The sequence below is a fragment of the Myripristis murdjan genome, chromosome 20 (assembly GCF_902150065.1).
Source record: "Myripristis murdjan chromosome 20, fMyrMur1.1, whole genome shotgun sequence".
NCBI lineage: Eukaryota > Metazoa > Chordata > Actinopteri > Holocentriformes > Holocentridae > Myripristis > Myripristis murdjan.
In genome coordinates this window covers 10,626,621-10,640,108 of record NC_043999.1, presented here as the reverse complement: position 1 = coordinate 10,640,108, position 13,488 = coordinate 10,626,621, and the positions used below count along the sequence as shown (strand labels likewise).

The 13,488-nt window shown below is 42.8% G+C and overlaps 1 protein-coding gene across 2 annotated transcripts; it reads left to right on the top strand.

The window, feature by feature from the left end:
• The first annotated feature begins 10,612 nt into the window (after positions 1-10,612).
• On the top strand, positions 10,613-13,168 carry myca (MYC proto-oncogene, bHLH transcription factor a). Of its 2 annotated transcripts, none has more exons than XM_030079987.1 (3): positions 10,613-10,849; positions 11,132-11,800; positions 12,225-13,168. In XM_030079987.1, exons 2-3 carry the CDS (start codon positions 11,155-11,157, stop codon positions 12,821-12,823), a joined length of 1,245 nt encoding a protein of 414 aa, XP_029935847.1. In that variant the 5' UTR covers positions 10,613-10,849; positions 11,132-11,154; the 3' UTR covers positions 12,824-13,168. The 2 variants fall into 2 exon arrangements, with proteins under 2 accessions (XP_029935847.1, XP_029935848.1); XM_030079988.1 differs by having other exon boundaries at positions 11,047-11,800.
• The last annotated feature ends 320 nt before the right edge of the window (positions 13,169-13,488 follow it).

The window sequence follows — 13,488 nt, the reverse complement described above, 5'->3', positions numbered from 1 at the left end:
GTTTCTGTGTGCTCATCAGATTGTGGGAGGCGTGTGTCGAGATTAGATGTGCAAGTATCTATAAATTAATTCCACTAATGTGTTCCAACATGGGAGATTTCACCTAAAAGAAACCCCAAAAAAGCTCTGGTATGCTTCTATCGAAATCCCCATGCAATTATACTGACATGTACAAACAGAGCCTCACTTTATGATGTAAAACACGCACATACTGTATGATGCACGTGCACTCACCAAAAGCAAGATTACAACATCGCTTTTCCTTGTTGTGCATAAGCAGTTGTGCAATCAACCTCCACAAAGGTGCCGGCGCCAGCTGTGAAGCAGATTTGTGATTCAACTGCAAAGCGTCCAAATTACTATCCAGCAAAAACACAGAAACAAACTTCACTCACCTGTCTCTAAAGGTTAGTCATTCTTACATCTTCATTATATTAAAGGGTAGCGTCAAAACCCCATCAATTTGTTCCAGTGTCATTCCCTGTTTTCAAGATGGGCCCTTGTCTTTCCAATTCTCAGTCTACCACACACACACACACACTTATCTTTCCTATCCTCAAGCCCTAGTTAAACAAAACTGTAACTGTACCGAGCTGTTTATAACATGGACATTCATCACCCTAGGTCATATTATGAAATAAATAGTGGCAGAATATTAAAACCAATAGCTCAATGGGTGGCCAAGACGGGGCGTTTCGAGAGAGGCAGGGTTTTACACACAGGATGTACATAAAGTGAGATGAGGGACTGGGCCGATGTGTGTGTCCAGTCGTCTCTGTGTCCTCTTGACCTGGACTCAGTGCTCAATGGAAAAAAAATCATGTGAATGAGCCAAACTTTTGCTTTTTTGTCTTGGCGTACTTATAAGCACACCAATATCCTTGGGCTTTTTCTTTAATTAGTCACTTATAGTGTTAAAGGTACACAGAGAAAGATTTTTTTATTTAAAATATGCCAATATTATCAACCTGGTTCAAGAAATGGGGCTACAACAGAGAGAGCACATCCCACCACTCCCAAATAAACCCCTTTAAATTTGCCCTGCAAACATGAAGTGACAAATCAAATCTAAAGTAGGCAATAAATACAAAAATATCTCTGAAGAGTGAGCATTCATCCACACCACCTCCTATGTCATTTACGTCATGTCATTTCTGTGTTTTAAAGTCTTCAAAATTCAAACAGGCAAAATTACCTACCTAATAATTACAAGTTTCTTTGCAGTTGTTTGGAGTGTGTATGTTGTATGTATACATATGCATTTGTGAATCCTTGTGTGTGTGCATGTGTGCTTTCTCGTGCCTCCACGTGTTATTATCTATCTTATTATCTGCCTGTCTGTTAGCAGATGCACATACATTTGATAGTTAAGAAGGCTGGGTTTATTGTTTTAACCTCAATATTATTAATGAAATAACGACATCATGTTTGTGTTGGCTGCTGATTTGCTTCTGTTCATTTGGTCCCTGTCTCAATTCAGTAATTTTCCTCAAAACCTCGCAGATATTGAATTTATATAGGGGCTCATTTGATAAGCTTCCCTGCATGGAACAGTGTAAATTTCTCTTGATGACCTGATGTTGTTTTTGCCAGTTCACTTCAGGATATTGCCTGTTATTTCTTCTTTTTTTAAACATCAAATGGGTTTATAATTTTCTAGTGATGTTGCATGTGCATGTGCACACACACACACACACACACACACACACACACACACAGTGTTGTCAAGAGGCTTAAAAATCATTCTTGCAACAGCAACAATAACACCTGAGCAGCCAAACTGAAAAATACTTCATGCTTCATATTTCAATATTTGTCAAATGTCACTGTCAATATTTAATAACGGTGTTAGCTCTTCAGTGCTCCGACAGGTCTGACGTGCTCTCCTTGTTAACTGTTCTGTTATCTCTCTATCAGATGTTCTATAAGCGTGTCTGTGTGTGTGTGTGTGTGTGTGTGTGTGTGTGTGTGTGTGTGTGCATGGTGAAGGCTGCACTACATATCCCCAGGCGTCCAGTCCCTTGTCCAAGAGGCAGCAGGAATGATTCATCTTCTGACGAAACTTCTCCATCCTCCAGAGAAGAGCTGAAAGAGAGTGATCGAGATGGAGAGAGAGGACTGGAAACCAAAATACTGCCACAGGACTGATTCAAACCTCAGTGGAAAACCCTCCACTTTACTGTAGTCGGGTCAGTTCTCCTGCTGCACACCACATGTTCAAGTCAGCACCAGCCTGACCTAGTACTAGAGTCCAGCAGTCAGTGGGGTGTAAACTTTATACGGCTCTCGGTGCCATGGGAAAACACAGCAGATGAGGCATATGAATGTAAAACACTGAGCCAGTAGCTAAGGCAGAGCAGCAAGACTGGAAAGCGAGAGGGAGCTGTGTGTGAGTCGGGTGCCGTGGATTTACAGCTAGTTTATGGAGGAAATTTAGGATTTGTGGTGAGAAATTATGGCAGTCTACAAAGACAGAGCAGCCAGCAGCTCTGGGTGAAAAGAGTGACACATTTAAAGTACAAAGTATGGAAACTTCCCCTCTGACAAAGGCAAAAGGCATCCTGGCGTAATTGTCAGGCATAATTATGTTTTGCTGAGTTAAGTTTCTTATCCGGTGGGCAAATTTCAAGCAGCGAGTCCTGTTTCTGTGATCGCTGGCCAACTCTGAGCTCCTGTCTTTGCCGTATCATGTTCTCTTGCATCATATGTTCTCTCATCTCGGTCCGTGCTAGTTATTATGTGACTGTTTGCCCCGGCATCAGTTGCACCGTGACCCGTCCTGGCAGGGGATCCGTCTGTGCCTTGACTCACTCAGGCTTTCTTCCATTTTTTTTCCTTAATAAGGTTAATAAGGTTGAGTTTTTCCTACAAGGCCGGGAACACTGGGTGTCCCTGCTGTTGAGTTTCATGTGTTTTGTTCCTGTTTTCTCTTGTTTTTGTTTCGTCTGCCTCATTGTTGAGATTAATGTTTTTAAAGCTGTTTGAGACATGTTTGTGATGAAGAGTTTTATATTAAAAAAAAAAAAAATTAATAAAATGAACTTGAATTTGGCCTCTGAAATGTTGAAGGGGCTGTTTCAAGCCAAAAAAAAAAAAGTAAGCAAAGCCATATTAGCCTATTGTTGTTCAACCCAGTGGCAGGGTTAGAAATTATTGGAAGCGATGTTATGAACCAGGTGAGTTCCTAGAAGTACAGGCAGGGCCGCAGGAAAATCCACCCAAACTCTGTTTTGCTTGCACAGATGTGTGGCGGTGCAGCGGGATCCCAGACTTCACCGTGGCGCCTTCGGGAGGTGTGTGGTCTTAACTCAGTGAAACGTCTGCGATACGAGGTGCCCACCTGACAACCACAACGACATTTTCTCACAATCTCTGGTTTCACAATCCAAGTCTCACCTCCGTCAAGCAAAATGTTATGTTTTTTGGATCACAGATGTTAAGAGACAAAAATTCGCCACGCCTGCAGTGAACTTTTGATGTGCTCCGTCTTGCATTTTTGAACTTCGACCACAATTACAAAAGCACCTCTGGCTGTTAATTCATTGACTCATTTTTTAAATCTACCCTCTTTGATGATGACTTGAACTCACTGTGCTCGGTTTCATGGACACTTCAGGTTGCAAATAACAAGTTAGAACAACTTTTCATCCCAAACTCGGATCCATAGTTGCCTGCAGCGTAGACTTATTTAAACTGTAACTGTGGGCGATATGAATGGATTTGATTGACTTGTTTTTATTGCACATCTGGCATATTTAACATAACTTTCACCTCAGCATTAGCCTCAGTGCTCAGAGCTGACTGCGTTTTCATCCAACTATATACACAGTCAGTGTCCCGTGTGAAACTATTCCCATGCTCTGCCGTGGTGCCTGAATGCACATTGACATAAAAGTCTAAAAAAGCAAAAAATAATGATAATAATAATAATAATTAATGATAGTGATTGCATTGGGTATGTAGAGTACTGACAATAAATGTATGCTTTTTTTATGAATCAGTTGTTAATTGTTAATTTACTGTGACCAGCAGCCAAAACCCCTTAAAGTATTAATTTTATGATTGTATGAATCAGAGAAAAGCAAGCACACCTCAGCGTTTGTGAAGCTGCATCCAGCTTTTTTAGTTGAGAAGTTACTGAAACAATCAGCAAAATTATCATCAACGAATCTTCTGACTTCTCACTAATTAATCAATGAATTGTTTCATGATTAATGTAAAGTGGTATGTAAGATTTATGAGCTATTATGTGTCTCAAACCAATTTGCAATTTTAAGTATGTCTGTGAGCAGGTCTATTAAATAGAAATTATGGTAGAAAGTGAAATATCAAGAATTGGCCTAGGCTAGAAATTACAAAATGTCCAAAGTTATGGTTAAGGCGTTTCGGGCATGTACATGAGTGTGTTGGCTGGTGGTGTGTAAGCAGGGATGTTCTCCCATTGGGCCGTCCCCTTGTAAAAAATTAATAAATGATCTCCTGCTAACGTCCACATGCAGCATCTGAGAGAGGAAAGGAGAGATGGGAGGAAGAAATTATAGCAGAGAAGGCGTGACTTCAGTTTCAAATATTGTTTTATTCACTTTCTCTGTTAACGTCCTCAGAAAAATGGTACCAGAGGAAATAAAAAATGCTGAAATGCATCTCCCTTTTTCCCCCCTTTCTTTTCCTCCTTGTCTCCTCATATCTGCTCTCCATTAATCTAGTCCTCCGCTACAACGCAACCATTGATTTTTTTTCTTTGAAACCACAAACAGCAGTTGCTCATGCCACCCATTAGTGAACCACATGGTGACCCCATAATGCTATTGTATCATGTCTTGAAGGAACACCTATTATAGTAAGAAAACCACAAGTAACAATTGTGAAATTACTGGTCAGCACCAGTAAATTTAATGTTCAGCCATCAGTAATATTACTTCTGTGTAGCATGTACATAAACAAACCTTTTTCACCTGGTTTTGCCGGTCGGACCAAATAAAGAGCCATACATTTTTGGGCCAGTACTGATATCTGCTATCTTCCCAGTCATTATGGCCAGAACCAATACCAATATGTGTTGTTGTAAGAATTGTAAAACAAATATACAGAGGTGCAGAACAGGTTAAGCTTTTTAGAAAGGCCCGTTGTAATATTTTTTAAATAAAAGACGTGCTAATTTTACAGCAGGGCATACAAGTTTTTATTTCATAATTAGCCAAAATAAAAAGTAAAAATAATATTGTAACACTACCAGTAGCCTACTGCTCTTAAAAGCTTATATCAGCCAATTCACAATAGCCTGCTGATATATTGATCCTGGGCAGTCATGGTTGCAAAAAGGTTGCATGCTGGCTGCCTGCTTAGCAACTGTTTCTGCATGTCAGGAATTCCTACCTGTCTGGCGCCGCCTCCAGCAATTACAATAGCCTGATGGGACCAGGAAAACAGTCAAATGAGAGAAAAACAAAAACCTGTTGCCTCTCCAGCTACTGTTTCACCTCATTGAGAGTGGACATCATGTTGACCTATCTTTCAGTTTTTTCCTAGTGAGACCGTTGGTGGGGCAAGAACTTGTCTTGTGACCTCTGAGCCTCCTCTGTCTCCTTCGTGAGACTGACCTCTAGGTCGTTTAATCTTGGCATTGCAGTCCTCTTACTGATGTCCCTTTCTATCAGATCAAGCCTGATGCAAAGGATGGTTCTCTCAGTTTGGTTTATGTCTGTCATGCTCAGGGCCCTTTCCTTGAGGAGTGTCTGGTGAAGGGCTTTTTTCTCCTCCTTGAAGGCCTTGACCCTGACAGCCTCCCCCTCTGCATCACTGAGCGCTGTCTGCACTCCATCCCACATTCACTGAGCTCAGGCTTGGCCAAGTCTTAGAGCCAAGCCTGAAGCTCAGTGAATGTGGCTCAAGGCTCAAGCTTGAGTCTTGGTGGATGAGCCCCACTGGTGCTGACCCCAGTGTGCACCTGGACTACACTGTTGCCTTGGTCAGTAGGCTTCAGCTGGACTGCACAGTCCTTGTGTTGATCATCCTGAGCAGTCTGGGCAGCCTCGTTATCCTGGGCAGGCTGAGAAGTTTGGGCAGGCGTGGTTTGTTAACCAGAAGGCTTCTGATTGACTCCAGACTGGGGTGTGTTGGTGCCTTGGTGGGTCACCCCGGGACCCTCCTGTTTTGTGTTCTCCAAGAAGTGCCAGGAGTTTTTTTCCACTGACTTCTTTTTGCATTGCGCAGCAGACTTCAGCCCGGGGCGGTCACTCTTCTCCGCCCCATATTCACTGAGCCCAGGACTGGCTTCAAGACTTGGCCAGGCCTCAAGCTCAGACCAGCTTGGAGCTTCAGCCTCAATGCTTGGAGCTTGGCCCCAAGTATTAGGGTCAAGCTTTGGCCAAGCCACATGGAAGCAAGCCAACCTGGCTAGTTTCTATATAAACTGACTTACAGCAAGTCACAGACTCTCTGACTCTGTTTATCAGAGAGAACCAAAGCAGCACATGAAACCAGACATGCTAAATATTTGATTGCCTAAATTGGGTTTGACTGGAAAGCTGAGACTCTTGTGGATTCACTGAGCTCAGTTTTATTCATGTGTGATGATGTCAGTCCCCATAGTAGACATTTCATTGTAGTGAGACCATTTTATGAAACTGCATACCATATAAAATGACCTACTGTGACCTTTAGGATAATCACAGCTTCATGAAACTTTACAACCACAAGCTAGAAACCTGGGACATTCGGAGGCTGTCTGGTTTTCCAGGTACATTGACAATAAAGAGGAGTTCCTGAGCAATTTCCAGACCAGAATCGTTGCCATCCAATTGCCAAAAAATGCAATTCTATCAGAAATCTCCAAATGTCAAAATGTTTTTTACACCAAATCACAGCAGGAAATTTTCTATGATGTTCCTAAAGGGCTTGGTGTCTCATTGTGGCATTTTGGAGGGAAATTTTCTAATTTTTATGAATCAAACATGGTTAAATCTTGCGCCAAATCTGTGTAACAAATTATATCAACCCAAAAATTGCCGCAACACCTTGATACACATAATTGAGCCTGGAAATGGCTATCATACGCCTCCATCATAATGTTCTTATACACTCTAAATAAATAATTAGAAAGGCACCTAAACAAAAACACAATGTTTATTACAGATTTATGGCTATAAAAGCTTGACACACACTGTTGAACTGCATCTCAAATTAATCTGCAGGTTCCCAGCTATCAGATGATTAATACCACATCTACTGGCATCTACACTTCCCAACACACACACACACACACACACACTCAGAATGGGCCTAAAAGAAGGGGTGCATTGGTAAAGGGATAATTTAAGAGATTATATTCAGAAAAAGGTCTGTATGATGATGCTGAGCAGCAGACTTGCTGGTTTGCAGATGCTGACTGGAGCAGCTAAAAGGAGATGCTCCGTCTATGATAATATCACGTTCATCTTGTCACTAATGTCAGATTTTCTGACAGTTTTCTAACCACCACCAGCAGGACACACATATTCAAATGTGTCACCATAGCAACAAACCATAATCACTATTTTACTCTGTACCAGCCAAATGACCATGGCAAACAGTGCAATGGCCAATCTACTGCGTTCACGTCCTGTGATCTGAGCTCTTCCTCCTTCATTACAGCCGCCCTATAGACTCTTCACTGTGCTCCCCTTTCATGTGAAGGCAGATGGTTTAATTTTAACCTGACCAGCTCAGTACACCACACACAGATGTACTATGTCTATACAGTGTGTCTTCATACTCTTCCTCTGCCTGCCTGTATATATTGTATATCTGTATGTATAGTTTTCTGTGTTACCCAGGTGCCACCCTTCACCTAAACTGTGAGGCATATTTCCTGTAGGTGTGAACGTGTCTCACTCTGAAAATTTCCTGTTGTGCGCTACACGTGTGAAAAGGCGACTCCACCTAAACTCTGCGCCTGATTCTTCACACACTGTGCATTGTGAGTTTATTTATGGAGGTGACCTAAGAGTGAGATGTCACATTAGAGAGACGACCTCATTTCATTACACAGTTTTAAGACAGTTAAGTTCATCTTGACCTCTGTATGACCCTAAAACATCAATGCTGGTTTTAATGCACAATAAAACATTTATCAACTCATCGCCCTAAATCAGCTGATTTCTCTTAGTGTGAACAGCTGGTAGTAAGTTTAATAGCAAGTGTGTCGATTATTCATTTAAAGGTGATATTTAAACAGCAAAACAGAAATAAAAAGTGTGGGCTTTCAACTTATGTCACATTGTACTTTTCAAATGTAATGTCCACCAAAAATAATTGTCCTGTTAAATTGTACAAGGTATTTTTCAATCCAAAATCATTTCTACAAAGTTATAAATAACTCAAATTGAACTTTAACATACTGATCATTTGTATTTATATTTTTTATTTTTCACAAAATACAAAGCCTCCACTGAATGAACAACCCTATAATGAACTGCAATACCAATTAATTTAAAGTAGTTGCTTTGAAATAATCTCTCCATAACTATAATTTAAGAGTATTTACATGGTAAGTGATAAAACCAACACACAGGTCTTACAGGAGAGATTATGCTCTCAGGTGCACATCTGGTTGGCCAGTTCCAGCTGTTTCCTAATCGAGCCCTGTTGATCTCAAACTGGGAAGCACTTTTCGCCTGTGTGAACTCCTGCACTGGAACTGGTTCAGCTTTGAACCGCAGCCTAGTCCTTCAAAGTGTCTGTGAAAAAGTGTTACCATCACTCATCGTCTGTAGCATAAATTAAGTCAGCAATACAGGGGAGGGGTTGAACCCATGACCAAAATGGAGGGATCTTACATTAATGCACTTATGAGCTAAACTGCGGGCTCTCCCATCTGTCTGAAGAGGCTGAACTGGAGGTTAAAAAAAAAGCAATAATAAACATAATTGTATCAATAACACAGCCAAATGTACAGATCAAGAAATAAGTAAAATAACCCTAGATATTAAACAAAAATAGCAACCTACAATGAAAACACAAATGAAATGAACACAAAATGCAAAAAATAAAAACAAAAATTCAAATCAAACATTCTGAGACAGAAAAAAACAACATTGTCTATAAGAAATTCATCTCTTTTTGTTTTTAGTAACTTTTTAAAGGAAAATCTACTTTTAGTCTGTCTGATATTGATGGGGAGCACACTCCATGTCGAAGAAGCTCTACAGAGAACAATTCTCATCATGCAATTAGTTCTCACCTTACGAGTATTATGCTGACAAAAACCAGTAAATATTATTTCATCATACACAATGGTGGAGTATTATTTCAAATAACACTGTGAATGAATCGCAGAGCATTGGCCCCCACAATTAGGAGGACGAGGAGTTTCATTGTGTGGGTGTCCCCTTTATTTTTCCTCTTGCTATTAATCTTGATGACAGTATTTCTTACTTAGTAGTGAGTCTGCCATCCTGGTAAACAGCTCCATTGCTCTGCTGGTGACTTAACATTGTTGTTTTGTTTTAATTGTTTCTTGGCGTGCGCTCACAGTTTATTCAAAGCTGCCCCTCAAATTGTGGAGTGATGCGTGGCACTTTGCACTGCCCTTGGCTGCTCTCTGCTCCAGTGTAAGACGCTATACAAAATGCAGACCAGCAGAGGGCGCTGCAAGCCTATTAAACTTCTCCCACACTGTTGCGGATAAGGGCAGCGCCGTCGAAATGCAGCAGCTGCTCATGTCTGATCTCTAACATTGATTAATCCCTGCAATTAACTTGTATCAGCATAGGCTAAAGTTTAAAACAAAAAAAGAAGAACATATATACTGAATTTGCATGGCCAACGTGACTTGCAAGGCCACTCGCTTTTGAATGCATGTTCAGCTACTCCCAAAACAAATTACAGCTATTTATTCTGTCTCTCCCTCCGGTGCTGTATTTGAATTCACGTGTCGCAACCAAATCAGCCCTGTGCGTGCAGCTTGATCGAGGCAAGTCTCCTGCACAGGTAAACTTGGACGGCTAAAATGCATGCATGTATCAAAAAAACAAACAAACGGGGACAAGTGGTAATTCGTGCACGACTCAACAAGTATCCCCAGACAGCGGAGCTATGTGTCTACAAAACGCGTTAACATGGCTGTGTTTAGTATACAGCTGTACGTACACGTGGGTAAATAATCGTGGTATGACAGCCTATGTGAGTCAGCTGCAAGACGGGAAAATGCCATAGGGCAGTCAGGGTAATAAGAGGTATAGTGTCTTTTTTAGGTGGGACACTTGCTTCGAAAGAGCCCGGTGTCACCCTTATTACCATTCACTCACTATATTATTATTTCTTGCGTGTCTCTCGTCAATGGATGGAATGCACTACTCTACTCTACTATAACCCCTCCCACTTCGAGAAAGCGACAAGTAGTCCCGGCGCGTAGAAATAGCCACATTTGTAATAATTAACCTCGATGAATTCAAGTGTTGTGGTGCTAAATCGTTGTTTTAGACGCGGGGGTGATTTTTGAGGTAAATGCTGAAAGGTGTGTTTGAGTGCGGTCGGGTTTTACAGCGGGCGAGCGTTTAGCGGGAAAAAATCCGGACAGGCGGAAGGATACAGAGAGTGGAACAACCTTTTTATTGAACCCGGCGGAGCAGTCAGCTGTGAGTCTCATGCTGCCGATGACAGACTGCGCATCTTCCTCCCAGGGTCGCGGCTGCAGCCTTTGAACTTCATGCGTGATTCATATCGGTCGGACAGCTCAGCCGAAACCGACTGCAAGACCTCCCCGTCAGGAATTAATGTTACTGTCGTGCTGGAATACCTCTGTTGTGCTTTTTCGCATTTTTGGGCCGATTTCACCCGGGTTTCTCTCGCCAGCGATTTCAAATCGAAGGTAAGCCGCTGTCTCTTGGAGCTTGCACCTAACATCCCCACATTAGTGATGTTAAAACAAGGCAGATTTAGGGTGCATTCGCTTGCATCTTGTTTTCTTGCGAAGTTACAAGTAGGCACCTGCTGCAGCGGCGGTGCATGCATGCAAGGTCGGTGTTTTGAACTGCCATGTGATGTTGCTTACACCTCATGTTGCAGGCAGTGATAGTGCCAGCTGCTTAAACTGTTGAGGCTCACTGAATCGACAACTAATCATCTCCTCCCCTCCCTTCAACTGCTGCAGCTCCACTGTGAGGATCAGACACCATGCCGCTGAATTCAAGTTTGTCAAGTAAAAACTATGACTACGACTACGATTCCATGCAGCCGTATTTCTACTATGACAACGAGGAGGAGGATTTCTATCATCAGCAGCTCCAGCCTCCGGCACCGAGCGAAGACATCTGGAAGAAATTTGAATTGCTCCCAACCCCTCCCCTCTCGCCGAGCCGACGGCCATCCCTGTCCAGCCTCTTCCCCTCCACCGCGGATCAGCTGGAGATGGTGACAGAGTTCCTGGGAGACGACGTGGTCAACCAGAGCATCATTTGCGACGCCGACTACTCCCAAACCTTTCTCAAGTCCATCATCATCCAGGACTGTATGTGGAGCGGCTTCTCGGCCGCAGCCAAGTTGGAGAAAGTGGTGTCGGAGAGGCTCGCCTCTCTGCACGCCGCAAGGAAGGAGTCCTCTGCCGGCGGCGACAGCGCCGAGTGCGCCGCGATCGGCCGGCTCAACACCAACTACCTGCAGGACCTGAACACATCCGCATCGGAGTGCATCGATCCATCGGTGGTTTTCCCCTACCCGATAGCCGAGACGCCCAAGCCAAGCGCGATGACACCGCCGAAGGATCTGGCATTGGATACCCCACCTAACAGCGGCAGCAGCAGCAGCAGTTGTAGTGACTCAGGTAGGCTGGACGTGCATGCAATTACTGTGCAATTAGGAATTTCCCTGCTGAGTGTGCAGCCCAAAATGTGCACAAGATAGCAATCTACTACCCTGCGGTATGATCAAATGAGGCCAGGTTTTGTTTGACACAGATTTTTTTTTTTTCTTAAAAATTGATTTGATGTATTTTCTTATTGGGTTGCTAGGCAGGAGGTAGTGGCATATCCATGCTCCCACCCATGCCTTATTCTACACTGTTATGAGACTAGCTGGAGGGCATGGCTGCAATGTTTAGCAATCAGCTGATGTGGAAGGGGGAGGTGGAAAATGGATTGCAGAGATTCTTCTCCCCCCCCTCCCTTCACACTGTGGGGTATGGATTGTAACCTTGACACTCACAGCAGAATCTAGTTGTTTACTGTTTGTGTTGCTGCTCATTTCAGAAGATGAAGACGGAGACGATGATGAGGAGGAAGAAGAAGAAGAAGAAGAGGAAGAGGAGATCGATGTGGTGACGGTGGAGAAGAGGCAGGCGGTGAAGCGGTGCGACTCCAGCCCATCAGAGACCAGGCACCCCAGCCCGCTTGTGCTGAAAAGATGCCATGTCTCCACCCACCAGCACAATTACGCCGCCCATCCATCCACAAGGCAGGAGCAGCCGGCTGTCAAGAGGCTGAAGCTGGAGAGCAGCAGCAGCAGCAGCAGCCACAGCAGGGTCCTCAAACAGATCAGCAGCAACCGCAAGTGTTCGAGTCCCAGGACGTCCGATACAGAGGACTATGACAAGAGAAGGACTCACAATGTGCTGGAGCGTCAGAGGAGGAACGAGCTCAAGTTGAGCTTCTTCGCTCTACGGGACGAGATTCCAGAGGTGGCCAACAACGAGAAGGCGGCCAAGGTGGTCATCCTGAAGAAGGCAACAGAGTGCATTTACAGCATGCAGTCAGATGAACAGAGACTCCTCTCGCTCAAGGAGCAGCTGAGGAGGAAAAGTGAACTCTTAAGGCAGAGGCTCGCACAGTTGCAGAGCTCTCGTGCTTGAGTTTGAATTTAATAGACTTTTTTTGGCCTTGTCGTGTGTACAGTTATTGCATGCAAATGCAAATGGATTAAGTTAATTGGAATCTGGTTTGATTTCAATGTTAACTGCCTCAATTGAATTTATGGATTGAGAAATATTTAAAGTTTATTTTTGTTAATAAAATATTAAAAATGGGGCTAGCCAGGTTGAGTTCCCAAACTAAAATATAAATTTTTATGTTTTGTATATAATTAATATTTCCTAAGAAATGTATTTTTGGATCTCAATTGTCTGGATGTTCAGACCCAGTTTTCAGTGTTCATTATGTTAATAGATTTTTTTGAAATATAAAAACGTTTCCCTCTTGAATTTGTGTCTTTTTTAAAATGTGCAGAACACTTGACATTTCCATTATGACTTCATACCCACACTTTTTTGTTTTGTTTTTTTACATGCTGTGATTTCAAGAAGTGATGGTTGGAATATTGTGGCTACTTTCATGAATGAACAAAATAAACAAGCCACACAAATCAGTGCATTCATATTTTGTATCAGATCCTGTGCTGAAGCTGATATAATGGAAAGTGGTCAGGGGTCAGGGTCAGGTTCAGTTTGCTTCCAGTGAAGGCACTTCTCTCCCTGTCTCAGCTCAGTGCAAGAATCTAAACAAAGAGTTAAATGAGCAA

Coding starts and splice junctions, on each gene's coding strand:
- myca (XM_030079987.1), top strand. CDS start 11,155: ATGCCGCTGAATTCAAGTTTGTCAAGTAAAAACTATGACTACGACTAC. Junction 11,801..12,224: donor CAGCAGTTGTAGTGACTCAG/GTAGGCTGGACG, acceptor TGCTCATTTCAG/AAGATGAAGACGGAGACGAT.